This window comes from Misgurnus anguillicaudatus, chromosome 7, assembly GCF_027580225.2.
Source record: "Misgurnus anguillicaudatus chromosome 7, ASM2758022v2, whole genome shotgun sequence".
NCBI classification, from domain to species: Eukaryota; Metazoa; Chordata; class Actinopteri; order Cypriniformes; family Cobitidae; genus Misgurnus; species Misgurnus anguillicaudatus.
The window spans coordinates 23,060,812-23,076,789 of NC_073343.2; the positions used below are offsets into that span (position 1 = coordinate 23,060,812).

At 38.1% G+C, this 15,978-nt stretch overlaps 1 protein-coding gene and 1 pseudogene across 1 annotated transcript; one reads left to right on the forward strand and one right to left on the reverse strand.

Annotated features, from left to right (window-relative positions):
• Positions 1-3,559: 3,559 nt before the first annotated feature.
• Positions 3,560-5,972, reverse strand: LOC141365346 (proton-coupled zinc antiporter SLC30A1-like; annotated as a pseudogene).
• A 2,656-nt stretch (positions 5,973-8,628) lies between these two features.
• On the forward strand, positions 8,629-15,279 carry LOC141365347 (kinesin-like protein KIF3B). Its single transcript, XM_073869600.1, has 8 exons — positions 8,629-10,416; positions 10,511-10,612; positions 10,699-10,821; positions 13,909-14,027; positions 14,107-14,223; positions 14,320-14,428; positions 14,655-14,812; positions 14,923-15,279. Exons 1-8 carry the CDS (start codon positions 8,986-8,988, stop codon positions 15,029-15,031), a joined length of 2,268 nt encoding a protein of 755 aa, XP_073725701.1. The 5' UTR covers positions 8,629-8,985; the 3' UTR covers positions 15,032-15,279.
• The last annotated feature ends 699 nt before the right edge of the window (positions 15,280-15,978 follow it).

Consider the following 15,978-nt stretch of genomic DNA (forward strand, 5'->3'; position numbering starts at 1 on the left):
ATTTTGTGGTAATTTTAACATGTTATAATAAATTATCTATTTGGTATTTTGAGCTAGAACTTCACATACATACTCTGGGGACACCAAAGATTTATTTTACATCTTAAATAAAGTCTTGTGAAATGTCCTTTTTAAGCAGTTTGACAACCCGCAATGTAATGCGTATCCACTAGATGGCAAACAAGCAACAATTACATTAAATCTAGGTGCAGTTTCTCAGATAGGGCTTATCCTAATCCCAGACTAAAATGCATTTTTGAGCTGCCTTAATTTAAAGACATCTTGTACTGCCATAACATATATCAGTGCCACTGTTTTGTCTCAATATGCATACCATTATGCATTTTGTTTTGTATGTATGTATGTGTAAGGTTTGTTTCTAAAAATTACAAATTTAATGTCATAAACTAAGGCCTAGTCCTGGATTAATCTAAACCATGTCCGGGAAACCAACCCCTATAGTAAAATAAGGTGCAAAAGCTGACGATTAACCTACAATTGTACATAATATAATAGCAATAAAATCATTAAAGCACTTTTAACTGATTCAACAATGAACATGAAATGTAAAATCTAAATTACAGTACTGTGCAAAAGTTTTAGGCCACCATCACCAGCTTTGCAAAGTTTTAATGTTTATCCATATTTATTTTTCCTTTTTTTAAGATACAAACAGAAAATACAGGAAATATGTACACAAAATTAAAAACAAAACCTTTTCAGAACTAAATGTCTTCTTCGGGCATCAGTCAATATTTAGTGTGACCTATCTTGGCACGAAACACATCTTGCGTTTTTTTGAGGAAACTGAAGTCCTGAAGTCATTCGATTAGAATTAGAAATTAGGATTTAATTTCATCTAGGTTTAAGAGATCCTGCAGCTGCCTGCTATTGCTCAAGTAAAAGGGGAATATACCCTAGATACTTGACACTTCAGCTTATACTTTTATACTGTTTTTAATACCACATACACATTTCCTGTATTTTCTGGTTGTATTTTAATAAAGAGACTGATATATAATTATATATGATCTCTATACAATTGCAAAAACAACAAAACTAATGGTAGCATGGTGTCCTAAGACTTGTATATAAATAATAATATTTTTTACAGTTTGTTCTTGTACGCTACAGTGGTCTCATTGTCAAGCTTGTACTCGTACAAACAGTTCCTTGAGAACTCGGGATTATTCTCACATGATGAACTCATCAGGACCACAGATGAAGAAGGTCAAATCTACAGCCTCCTAATCATAGTCTTAGTTCAATAGGATTAAATTAAATGGTTCCATCATACAAACCTGTTTTTGTCTATAAGTAAATATACTATCTATACTGTAGATGTAAACAGTGATTTCTGCATAACTATCAATTATGGTCAATTAAATATTGTTACAACAGACATCACTTTAGGTCTCTTATCCTAGAGAATTGATTTGAGGACTGTGCAATGAGTGAATAAGAACCATTCTCTATTGTTTTGAAACAGGGACCCATACACTGCCTTGCTGATTGCATCACACAGCTCTCATTAAGTTAAACCACACTGTGTGTTCCCCTTATCCAAATACTGTTGTTTCACAACAAACATTCCCTGATCCCCCACACGGCCATGCAAGAGTAAAAATCTATTAAAGGATTTAAATTAGTCATGAAATACTTATCACAGTGCTTGTGAACTCATATGGGAGTGCTGTTGGTTCCAAGGTCCATTCAAGACATGATGTGTTTGTACAGCTGTGCAAGGAACAAGCTGTCATTTTGCATGAGCGGACGTCCTCTGACTGCTATATTTTATATTTAACTGTATGCATGGTAACATTTGCATGACTCACCAACCAGCGACAGATTATTAGGTTCCATCTGCTACATGAAAAAATATGTATCTTAAAGGAAAACACCACCGTTTTTCGATATTTTTCTATGTTCTTACCTCAAGTTAGACAAATTAATACATAACTATCTTTTATTCAACGCGTGCACTTAATCTTTGTACAGCGTGTCGTGAATGTGTTAGCATTTAGCCTAGCCCCATTCATTCCTTAGGATCCAAACAGGGATGAATTTAGAAGCCACCAAACACTTCCATGTTTTCCCTATTTAAAGACTGTAACATGAGTAGTTACACGAGTAAGTATGGTGGCGCAAAATAAAATGTGGCAATTTTTAAACAAATAAAATATGAGAACTATATTATATGGCGGAAGAGCACTTAAGTACTATTCGGACGGGATTAGTTTTACATAGGGAGGTGGGGTAAAGCAAGTTTTTATCAGAGGTTCTCTGTGATTTTAGTCCAGTCCGAATGCTCCATGTCAGTAATCATTACGGACAATGTCAGTAAAGATTACGGCGTCTTTTACCTTCTGTAAAAAGGTCCGGAGAAATTACCTCAGGTAATACTAATCCAGTGCGAATCGACCAGCTGTAAATATACACGTAAATCACGTCATTTCCTTTTAATTTGCGGGTTTCTTTTAAATATAAAAGCGCTTAAAGAGGCATTTACTTGCGTTCTAGACGGAGAAACAAGTCAGTGGCAGGTCAGTTTCTGAATAAAACACGACACAAACTTAAAAAAAAGTCAAATTCACTTCTCAGATGCGCGGAACTGTTTACGAAACTGACGTTCTCCCCAAACTGAAATTAAACACAGTGTTTCGCGTTTTCCTTGTCTGTGTCACGTTGTTTGCACATCTGATATCTGGAAGCAAGGTAACGTGCACGTGAAGACGAGAGGTGACGCGCTGCGCCAACGAGTTACCCCTCCCACTTCTGAATGTTTTACAGAGATTTCTAATCCCGTCCGAATTGACCATTTATATTACCCGACGTCCTGTGGTAAAATTACATTACGCCATCTTCCCCTGTAAAACTAATCCCGTCCGAATAGGGCTTTAGTTTGCAGCACTTCGACCTCTGCTCTTCCCCCATATAGTTCTCATTTTTATCCGCTTAAAAAATCGCCACGTTTCATTTTGTGCCACCATACTTATTTGTGTAACTACTCATGTAACAATCTTTAAATAGTGAAAACATGGAAGTGTTTGGTGGCTTCTAAATTCATCCCTGTTTGGATCCTAAGGAATGAATGGGGCTAGGCTAAATGCTAACACATTCACAATGCGCTGTACAAAGATTAAGTCCACACATTGAATAAAGATAGGTATGTATTCATTTTTTTAAGTTGAGGTAAGAACATAGTAAAATATTGAAAAACTGTGGTGTTTTCCTTTAATACATCTTTAGCACAAGATAAACTAGCCACAGCTGGCAATATCATCTTGATGTGCCTTGTAAATGATATTACAATCCTGATGGTTGGCCAACTGATCACACAATCTTAGAAAAAATTGTAAAAAACGCTGTCACCCTTTCAAAAAGTACACCTAATAAATATTACCTTAAGGTACCAATTAGTACCAAATGTATACATATCTGTAATAATAATGATAATAATAATAATGTTATTATTGTTATTATTACTATTTTATATTATATTATTTATATATTTTATTATTTTTATTATAAATGCCAATCTAAAAGAAAAATACAATAATACAAACATGAATATCTTTATTCTTGCAACTTGAAAAATAAATATCTGCTATTATTATCGACTGCATCAATACTTAATTCATACTACATTTCAAATATGTTTTGTGACCTTTAATATCCATCTATATGACAATCTTTATTTAAAACATGGAAAAAATTGTATTTTCCTGCATTTTACAGGTTTAAATACAAGAACATGGGTCCAACATTGCAATAACAGAATTCTACTCTCCTAAACTACTTTTATTATTCTGCACTAAGAAGATATAATTATACTAATTTTACACAATTCTTACAGGCAGAATTAAGCATAACACACTTATGTAATATCGCAGTGAGTGTTGTACATTAACTATACAGTTGATTCCATCTCTGTTTTTACAGTATCTTCTAATTCCTTCTCATCGCCCCATGTAACATTGTGTTCGGTATGCATGCATGACTTTTCTTTATTCATGGGCAAGTCAGACTCTGGGTTTTCTCTTTTGGTCAGATTACAACAAAGCTTGGGTCCACACTGACTTTGACAGGAAAGTTCACACAAGGAGCCAAACTCTTTAGAACTGGAAGAAAACTCTGGCTGAACAGTAGTGGCATGGATGCCTTCATCATGGAAGACAGCTTTAATGCGTTTGGCTACGTTCATGTAAGAGGCCGGATCTGCGCATTTGACGTGAGCAGTGGCAATAATGCGATTTCCGGCCAACTGCCAGATATGCAGGTCATGGAGGGCCATGACACCATCCAGACTCCTCAGCTTCCCATTTAGCCTGTGCATATCAATCTGTTCAGGTACCGTTTGCAAGAGAATGAGAGCCGACTCCTTTAGTAGAGGGAAGGTTGTGTAGAGCAAAATACACACCATTATTACACATAACGTTGGGTCTAGGTAAAGCACCCAACACGGCCCAGCGACAGAAATGTTTCTGGGTTCCCTGTTGGATGATTTGGATATGCTCAGCACCGTGGCATTAACACATTGTGGTTCAGTGAAGTGCCGCCACGGCAAGGATTGTAACAGATTTCTTCGCTCTGACAAGGCGTCCACACAAAAGTAAAAATCAGGGCGTTGACCACCACAATGACAGAACCTAATGCATCTCCCAGTATGTGCAGAAACACACCACGCATGTTTAACTGGGACGCTGACTCAGAACTTTGCTCCTGATCCTCCAACGAGCCATTGGTAGTGATTGTGATGTTTAAGCTGTCTGAAAAAAGAAAAACCAGAGTCAGAAAATATGGAAACATAAAATTAAGGGTGTAAATTTACCTTGAACATGGGGGGTTAAAGGAATGTTCAAAATACAATGTATGTGCCGACAGATTTTATATTGTGCATTCCCCATAACTTTACATGTTTTCATTAATCATTGTATAAATAATGGGGGGCTTGTCATTTTTAATCTGATTTTGGGGGGGTTATCTCCACTATCCTCCCAAAAACAACATTCCTGCTTAGAATTATTTCTGAAAGCAAATCTATAACTTAAAAATACCTTAAAATTCCCTAATTTTCCATATTTTCAATAACCAGAACCATGTTGTTATTAGATATAACGTAAAATTGTAGGCCTAATGTTATTTTATTACCTGACTTTAGCTCAGTAGATTGATCTTCTTGAATGCTGCTGTTGATCATAAGATTGCGTGTCTCGTCATGTGCCTTTGATTTTTCATACTTTTTTGGATTTTTCTTTAGATCATGAGAGTGTCCACCGTGAGAATGCCCAGCATGAGAGTGTCCAGCATGAGAGTGTCCATGCCCACTGAATCCTGCGTGTCCATGGAACAGGAAAAGCCCAAGCACATTTACCAGGAGACCAGCAACGCCAACCCAAATGACAACGCGTGGATTTTCAATCTCGTGAGGGAACGTGTAGCGCTCGACAGCTTCTACTACAATAGTGAAGCAGAGGGCCGTCAAAAACACAGCATTTACTAAAGCTCCAATGACTTCTGCGCGGATCCATCCGTACGTGTTTTTATCTGTGGCTCGAGATGTCTGCGCAAAGCTCACTGCGATGAGAGCCACCACCAAAGCTATTACATCCGACATCATATGAAAAGAGTCTGACAACATTGCGAGAGATGCTGTTATTCTACTGACCACAACTTCAACAATAAAAAATCCAAGAGTTAATGAGAGCATGCACAGCAACCGTGCCCGATTCTGTCCTAAACCCATATTTATTTGCCCTTAATTACTCAGTTATAAGTACGGAAAAAGTTTTTTTTTAACTATTTACATTTCGTTAAAACAAGCATTGATATGCCTTTTTAACTTGAAAGCTACCCATATATAAAAAACGGTCCTATATAGCAAATAAATTAACGCGTATACGCTGTCGCTATTGGCAACTAAACTAAATGGTAGTTGCGCGAGGCAGGAAAGAATTCTGTTCCGCGAAACATTCATTTATATCCAAAGAGGAAACCAGCGCGTGCCATCAGCTGTCACAGAATGATGGTGAAATAATAAAACGCCAGAGAAACTCCACGAGAAGTTAAACGGCATAAGACTTTGCACCCGGACCGGTAAAAATCTCCACACGGTCTGAGAGGGGAAACGCACTCCCATGCGTCCCATTGGCGGAATGTCATTGTATGCTGGAGTCACATGGTCTGTGAGAACAAATTCTTTAATGCCTTTATTGCAATTAAATGACAAAAGTAGCTTTGTTACCCCACAGTGAGCAAGGCAATAAAATAACTGTAGCAAACGTGATGTGCTTTAAAATTACAGTGATTAGATTAGATGTGTCATTCAAAAAGTCTCATAATCTAATGAGATTAGGACATAGTTTGATTTTAATCATTTCAACATTTTACATGCCTTCCCAGCAGGCATATGACCGACCTTCAACGTTGAAATGTGGTTGAAATAATTTGTTTCAACGTTGAAACAATGTTGATATAACAGTTAAAGGGATAGTTCACCCAAAAATGAAAATTCTGTCATCATTTACTCATCCTCATGTTGTTATAAACCTGTATGAATTTCTTTTTTCTGATTAACAAAAAATAAGCTATTTTGAGAAACTATTGCAAACACACAGCACATGTCCATTGACTTCCATAGTAGGAAAAATATTTTGGAAGTATTATGATAAATGATGAAGAAAATATTTTGATAAATGATGGAAAGCACACAGTTGACGGTACCCATTAAATTCCATCAAATTTTGTATTCCTACTATGGAAGTCAATGGACACTATGCTGTGTGTTTACCATAATTTCTCAAAATATATTCTTTTGTGTTCATCAGAAAAAAGAAATTCACACAGGTCCAAAACAACACAAGGATGAGCAAATGACGACAGAATTTAAATTTTTGGGTGAACTATCCCTTTAATGCCAAACGGTTAATTCAATTTAATTCAATTTAATTTATATAGCGCTTTTCACAATTGTTAATCATTTCAAAGCAGCTGGAGAATACAGAATAATCGATAGATAATATAGGAAGTAGAATACAGCGGCTAAGAATAAACCGTACAAGCGAGTGTAGTAATAATGGAACGTATACAGTAAAGTGCTAAGCCAAAGTTGGCTGACTCTCCCGGGGATGAAAAAAACACCTAGGAGAAAAACCCAGTGGGAAAACTCCTAGAAGAACAAAAACCCTTAGGAGAGATTAATATATATTTATATATATAAACACGGTAGGGATAGGAAGCGGGTAAGCGGATTAAACTGGTTCAGCCGGTGGTCGTTGGTGGCGTATCGGCTGGGCATCACGTTGAAGGACAGCCAGTAGATCAGTGGTGCGATGACCTTCACAGCAACAGGAACTGGGTCTGTTTGTCTCATTGTCATCGGGGTCGAGGACGAGACAGGGAGAGAAAAACAAAATTCTATTAGCGTAGGGGCCGTTCGCATGTAATGCAAGTGTCATACAGTATTGTGGTTTAAAATCCGCTCAGTTCCAGACAGGCTACCTATTGCGGCAATAATGTATTACCCATATGAGGTATGGGAATGCTTTGTTCTGGACAAACTAACTATTGCGGGATAAGTACATTTTATGTGAATGCTTTGTTAAAGAAGAATGTCTTAAGTTTAGATTTAAATTAAAAAAGTTTAATAAAATGCTTACAAATTGAAATAATGTCATTTGTTTGTTCAGCGTTGATTCAATTTGCAAAATCAAAAGGTAATTCAATGTTGATTCAACCTTGTCCTTGAAGTTGATTCAAAGTTGAAATGCTCTGGGTTACTCTGGGTTTTAAATGTTATATAATGTAGTTTTGCTGGGGTTTCTCTTTCTTTGTCTCTCTCTCTCCCATCAAACACACACACGCAATATGCAAGGCTGATTTATTTAATAGTTTAATATCGTACAGTACAAATTATATTCAATTCGCAACCCCCCCAAAAAATTTTTTTTTAATTAAATTAAAATACAAGAAACCCCAGTTGTACCACACTTAAGGATTTACTATAAAACCATACGCCTATTACTAAACCTATATATTATAGCCTACCTATACATAACATATATAATTACCATTATGTATTAATGTGTGTGTGTGTGTGTGTGTGTGTGTGTGTGTGTGTGTGTGTGTGTGTGTGTGTGTCCGTGTTTGTGTGTGTTTGTGTGTGTGTGTGTGTGTGTGTGTGTGTGTGTGTGTGTGTGTGTGTGTGTGTGTGTGTCAGTGTGTGTGTGTGCCTGCGTGCGTGCGTGCGTAAATATAGAGTATAGCCTATTTTTATTTCAAAATTTTCATTAATAATATTACAGTTTTTAAAATACAAAGTCATATCAGCAATATACTGCAATTCTAACAGTTGCACTTTCACTGAATGCAAATAAAAGAAAATTCATGTGCACAAAGCAATCGGTAGCCTAGGAATTAGGATTTTTTTAGGATATTGTCACTCATATGCTTAATTATTGTTAATTCTGACTTACATAATTAGCGATAATTAGATACTTCTTGTCACCAAGTAGCCTAGGCTGTAATTTGCCTTATTAAATTAACTTTTAATACGTAGCATCATAAAAATACATTTAATCGATTCAGAGTGTCGTCATCATCTCACGCAGGGAGAAAAAAATGTTCGTCTACCTATCAGTATCCCGGCGCGCCTGTGAGCGCACGCTGTCTATTGTCTGTGACGGCGCAGGGTGTGTACAGACAGATGAGCGGGGATGAGCGATGCGCGGTGCCTACGGAGCTCAGTACTACATGGCGCGGTATGTAATCATGGAGCATCACCTTGGGCGTTGGACCAAGATGTTTTACGCTAGGACAATTTTCATGTGATGAACATTCATTTGATTCATTTTAAAGCGCATACACGTCTGCATAGCAACGTGCGTATTTCATGACTGATCGCTGCGTTGTCATTTTTCCTCGCGTTTTTATATAACATAACAGAACATTTAAGCCTCTACGGCTTTGAATATTACGATCAGAAAGATGATGAGAAACAGCCCGTTGCGATCACGGACCATGACGGTGGGGAGAAACACAGAGGCGGTGAAGGTGGTGGTGCGGTGCCGCCCATTAAACAAGAAAGAAGAAGCGACAAATCACGAAAGAATTGTTGAAGTAGATGTCAGACTGGGACAGGTGAGAGTGCGTAATCCAAAATCATCTGGCACCCTTATGAAAGCATTCACGTTTGATGCTGTGTACGACACTAATTCAAAACAAGATGAGCTGTATAATTATGCGTGCAAACCTCTTATTGACTCCGTTTTGCTTGGCTTTAACGGAACTATATTTGCTTATGGTCAAACTGGCACTGGCAAAACATATACAATGGAAGGTGTGCCCACAGACCCGGAGAAAAGGGGAGTCATTCCTAATTCGTTCCTGCATATTTTCAACCACATATCCAGATCTCAAAATCAACAGTATCTTGTGAGAGTATCTTATATCGAGATATATCAAGAAGATATTCGAGATCTCCTGTGCAAGGATAACAATAAAAAACTTGAGCTCAAGGAAAATTCAGATTTGGGTGTCTATGTCAAAGATCTCTCATGTGTGGTGACTAAAAACATAAAGGAAATTGAACATGTCATGAACTTGGGAAACCAGTCGAGGTCTGTTGGATACACCAAAATGAATGAGCGTAGTTCAAGATCGCATGCGATTTTTATCATCACTATCGAATGCAGTGAGATGGGCGTCGATGGTGAGGACCACATTCGTGTCGGAAAACTGAACATGGTGGATCTCGCAGGCAGTGAGCGACAAAGCAAAACAGGAGTGCAGGGACAGAGGTTTAAAGAGGCTACAAAAATAAACTTGTCTCTTTCTGCCCTCGGAAATGTTATCTCGGCCTTGGTGGATGGGAAGAGTACCCACGTTCCTTACCGGGATTCTAAACTCACTCGGCTGTTGCAGGACTCCCTTGGAGGCAACTCCAAAACTGTGATGATAGCCACAGTTGGACCATCTCCATGCCACTATGATGAGACTCTTACCACGCTGAGGTACGCCAACAGAGCAAAGAACATTAAGAACAAGCCAAAGATAAATGAGGACCCCAAGGATGCGCTGCTGCGTGAGTTCCAGGAGGAAATAGCCCGCCTAAAGGCACAGCTCGAGGAACGAGGGATGCTTGCCAAAGAAAGGAGAAGACGAAGGAGAAACAGTATGCGGATGAAGAGAAGTATGAGTACTGGGGAAGTGGAGACGGAAAAAGATGGAGATGTTGGTATGGTGGAGACAGTACAAAAAGAAAGTGTCGAGGAATATTGGTGGAAGCAGCAGATGGCCTTAGCCAATTACAAGCCAGATTTCAGCAGGAAACTTGGCACGCTGGATGAGAAAACAAAAACTGTGGAAGAGTTGATGAAAGAGCAGCAAGCTATGGAAACCCTGATTGAAAAGTACAAGGTTAGTATTAATTCACTCGTCTTTTGTCTACCCAAAAATTACAGATTATATGATTAAGAAGTTGTAAAATATCGCGTGCCATGACTTTGTGTAGGCTATGGAAAGTAAGCTTCTGGTTGGAGGGAAGACCATCATTGATCACACCAATGAACAGCAGAGAATGTTGGAATTAAAGAGGCAGGAGATTGCTGAGCAGGTAACATTGCTAACCACAGCAAAGTTGTAATACATAATATATTTTAGGGATCAGAATCAGATTTAAGTATGTAATAAATCCTGCAGGAGAGACAGGAGTGGGACATGCAGCAGCTGATGTTTGAACAAGATGAAGAGACAATCGAACTGAAAGAGACGTTCTCCACTTTACAGCAGGAGGTGGATTTTAAGACCAAGAAGCTAAGAAAGGTGTGTAGAAACACAACCCATGCCCTTGCGTTCAGAACAAAGTGTTTTTATAACACAACAAAACATAAACATTGCATTTTTTTGTTTGTTACGTTACATTATATTAGATATTCAGAAACAGTATCTCTAGCTAATTCTTCTCAAGACATCTGTTCATTACACTTTATACACTCTAAAAAATGCTGGGTTATTTTCAACCCAGGTTGGGTTGTTTTAGCTTTAAATGTTGGGTGGTTTTAAAGGTGCAATGTGAGATTTTTGGTAGGACCTCTTGACAGAAATATATATTTACATATAAATAATATACATAACTATATTATCAGTGGTTTATAACAACCTTATAAAATTAACTGTATTGTTTTTATTACCTTAGAATGAGCCGTTTTTATCGACATAGTTCACAGTGGGTCCCCCTACATGAAAGTTGACGCTATGTTTCCACAGTAGCCATAAATGAAAAAACATTCTACATAGCTACGTTATGCTACTTACACACCAAACGTGTAGTATTGCATTGCTCGCTCTAAATTACTCGCGGGATTTAACTTTGTGACATGCAAATTTTTCGCTTGAGTTAAATATTTTCAACTTGCGCAAAAGCGCGTTTGAGAGGAAAAGCGTGTGTTTTTGCATTGACTTTGTATGTAATGTACTCACACAAAACGTTGAACTCAGCGTTTGGTGTGTATGCCCCATTAAGGGATCATTATAGTTCTGCGTACTAGCCGCGATGGCGTAGGTTACGCATCGGTTTTTATATGTACGTCTGCGTTGTCGTCCGCATCGAGGTGTAAACACACATGCAGACCGCTGGTAGGCAGTATCAATGCAGGTAACCACAGTGACAGCGTGACCGTCAATGAAAAAGCACCTTGGCCAGTTTAACCCACAAACGAAGAAGAAACAACAACTTGTTGTGTTTGTGTTCAGAGAACCAGCAGTGATGGAAGTAAATAAACAGCGATGTTATGTTGTAGTTTGAGTTAAATCACTCATCAACTTTGTTCTCTCCGTCGCAAACGGAAATACCTATGATGTAGGTTTTTTTTTTTAACTGACGGGATGCGTTCTAGTGGACCAATCACAGCGCTTGTGGTCCGCGTAGAACTGACGCGCTGTAAAAGCTACGTTCAGGCTACAGCCGGCTTTACGCACGACTATAACATGGGCTTTACTATACTACGTTGTCTCAGGCGATGATGTGTTTGTCCTGTGGGGGCTACCATAGCTTCACTATGCGTTTTGAAATTGAAAGGTGAGCTGTGGAGTGACCTGTTGGTTGCAATTTTACCACTAGATGCCGCTAAATAACAAACTGGATCTTTAACCCACTGTGTTTCAAATATAAACATTTTCTGGGTTAATTCAGCCTAACAATGGGTTTGTCCTTTATTGACCCAATGCTTGGTTGAAAATAACCCAGCATTTTTAGGATGCAGTTTTGAATTTACTTAAAAATATATTTGAAGAGTTTCGTTTTTTTCAGAAATCTTATTTTTTGGTTGTCCATTCCAATTAATATCAATTCAACTGCAGTTGGTTTGCTTTGATTTAAACCTTCATAACTTAAAAAATACAGCTAAGTAACACCATAAAATAAAATAATAACATGATAACATAATAATAAACATGTTTTGACAAAAATGTTAAAAACGGAGTTATCTCGTTTTGCATCGAAACTCTTCATTTGTAACCATATTTGATGCTCATAATCATTGTACAAAACTTTAAGAATGCAGGAAACACAGTTTAATAAAACAATAAGGTATGAGAGGTCATGCTATATTTTGAATAGCACCAAAGATATAACAAGATTGAGCACTCCTATTAATACTATGAATAAAGGACAATGCAACGCTCAATATGGGCACTCTGGTGATGGACGTCCCGCCTCCCAGTTAAAAGGACCAATCATAAATCAATGAAGACTGATGATACTCTGGGCTCTTAGTCATGTGAGGTGCTTTGCAACTGAGGGGCAACCTTTCAATCTCTCTGATGAAGCCAATATGGAGGTGACCTAAACTGCAACTCATCGACTGGCTGCTAGAGGCAGGCTCCAAAAGGGAGTCAATTCCCATAGACCTCCATGTTAAAGGAATAGTCTACTCATTTTCAATATTAAAATATGTTATTACCTTAACTAAGAACTGTTGATACATCCCTCTATCATCTGTGTGCGTGCACGTAAGCGCTGGAGCGCGCTGCGACGCTTCGATAGCATTTAGCTTAGCCCCATTCATTCAATTGTACCATTTAGAGATAAAGTTAGAAGTGACCAAACACATCAACGTTTTTCCTATTTAAGACGAGTAGTTATACGAGCAAGTTTGGTGGTACAAAATAAAACGTAGCGCTTTTCTGGGCGGATTTGAAGGGGGAACTGTATTTTGTGGCGTGGTAGCACTTTTGGGAGTACTTCGACTTGGCGCAGTAACACCCTCCCTCTCCCATTATGAGAGTGAGAAGGGGAGCGGACTTTTCAGGCGCCTCTTTACCCATTTTCCCGCCTCTTTACCCATTTTCGGTTATCCACGAGTGATGCACGGTGACACGCGGCCAAGATGCCGATGGCAGGGACCACTTACTATTGGCTTCAAAAAAGTTCTTCACAAACCTATGGGTGACATCACGGACACTACGTCCATATTTTTAACAGTCTATGTTTGCAACCTGCGCGCATGCACAATAGCTACAATAACCTGCCCAAAGCTGTTTTTAGTGCAATTTGAGCTAAGGAAACTAAATTCATGGTACCGCTGATGTCAGAAATATGTTGTTTTATTGTGATTTTCTTCCCCCATTCAAGTAAATAAAGTACGTACATCTTGCATGATTGAAATAGCTGCTCAAAGCATTTTTTTATTTGCTTTAGCTAAGCAGTTATGAACCAATAAACATTTTTTATTTTATTTTATATATTAAATTATAGTTAAAACAGTATTACACTACAGTTGAAACAGCTTTGGGGTGTCTTGGTCTTATTTTGTATTTCTTGATGATTTTGTTTATTTGATAGTAAATAATTGTTGAACTAATTCATTATTTTCATCCTTCTCAATTTTGCATTCGTTGGTTGTCTCACAGTTTTACAGTAAGCTGCAGCTGGTGAGGTCTGAGATTGGGGATATTATCAATGAACACATTACAATGAGACAGGAACTGGAGCAGACAATGAATGAGCTGACAAGAGAGATGAAATTCAAGTATGTCCTCCATCTGTTTTCAAAATAACTTTGCATGTCCGTCTAAATATATTTTTAACATCTGATCCTTTTTTGACAGAAATCTGATAATTGAGAATTTCATTCCTCCAGAGGAAAAGAACAAGATCATGAATCGCCTCCACTTTGACAGCGAGGAGGACCAGTGGAAAGTCTTACCGCTTCTCCCCTCTGAAAAGTAAGAGATCAACACTGTTTCAAACATTACAGAGCATTTACGATGATGCTCTCTTATTAAATTTTATTTCTATTTTATGTCCTCTATTTATTTCAGTAACTCGCCTCTTATCAGACGAAGGCCAACATCAGTTATTGGATACAAGAGACCAATTAGTCAGTATGCACAAGCTGCTGTTGCAACCGGCTCTCCTTCTAGATACAGGGTTGGTATTGTACACAAAGATAAGAATTTTCTGTGTGATTTTAAGGACTCCCTAGAAAATGTCTATATTGTAATTATTAGATCATGTGCACAGCATTCTTTATTTAATTATTTTTTTTATTATTAGATAATTAATTACTGATCAACTTTCATATTGAATCATTATTATTAGACATTATTTAATTATTAAATAAATATTTACTAAAACTCACCTTATGTTGGGACAGGCCGAGAACATTATGCTTCTTGAACTGGACATTTCACCACCCACCATGGTTCCACTGGACCTTCAGCGGTCAGAGATAAGGACCCAAGACCTGATACGTGACTTCGGCCATTATAGAAAGAGGACGACTGCATCACGTGTCATGAAAGCTCGATCGTGGTGAGCATCCTTTATGTTCCTCATACACCACTGCCAATATTATAGCACTACCCAGAAAGCCAAAATACAGTAAATTGTTCACATATAAACTTTGCTGTTTTATTCCCAAGGTACCAAGGGCCAAGTCAATCTGCTTCTTCATCAACCAGCTCTTCGGCCTCTGGGCTTCAATGCCCTGCGTCTCCAAAGGGAGCTTGCGCGGCAACCCACGAACCTTGAGCTTGTACGGTTTAGTAATCAGGAGATGAATTAAGGCATAGGAAGCACTGTTTATTATCCTTTGCTCTTTAAGCTTTAAGCAAGACCATTCGTCTTTTTAATCATGTTGATTTTTTTAGCATCAAAGCTTTGGATTTGCAATTTTAAGCACAATTGTGTCCTGTATACTTGAAAAGAGTAGTGTATGCTATTTAAGTTTGTAATGTCGATCCTGAACAGAAATGTAAACAATAAAGAAATTAAATCTCTCTCGCGCTCTCTCTCTCTCTATAATTTAAACACAAGGGTACACCATTTTTATGGAAGATAAAGCACAAGAGGGCTTTAGATAGGAAGCTGGAATATTGTAGCCCACATGATGGTAGATTGCAAGACACTTTATAGCTTTTAGGTCTGGGAAGTTGATCACAAGTTTAAAATAGGCTAAAGGGCAAGCATTAATATCTAAGTATGTCTGTGTATTGATCTAGTACAAACAATATTTGCCCTTTGGCCTGATTTAAACTTGTGATCAACTTTCTGAAGCCCCAAAGCTAAAGTGACTTACAATGTAAACTACAGATAAGGGCTACAATATACAGTACACTATAGTTCAAAAGGTTCCTTCATTATGTTTCGCATGATCTTAAAAATCATTTTATCTTAAGGTGTTAAATGTTTGCATACTCTAAGGCCCTGTCCCAAATGCCACACTCCGGACTTGTGGTCCTCCTCAGAGTCAACACTTTGATGACATCACGTAGTCCAGATTTTAGGGAACCTTTATGCGAGTCAACATGGGTGCACCGGAGTCGTATTTTGGGACAGACTCGAGCGTCACACCGGAAATAGGTAGAGAAGTTGCCAGTCAGTGTGAACTCCTCCCTTCCGTCGTCTGATTGGTCTGATTGCACTTTCGCAAAGGACTTCTGGGTTGGTAAAGTGAATGAAGCCTGCTGCAGTGCGAG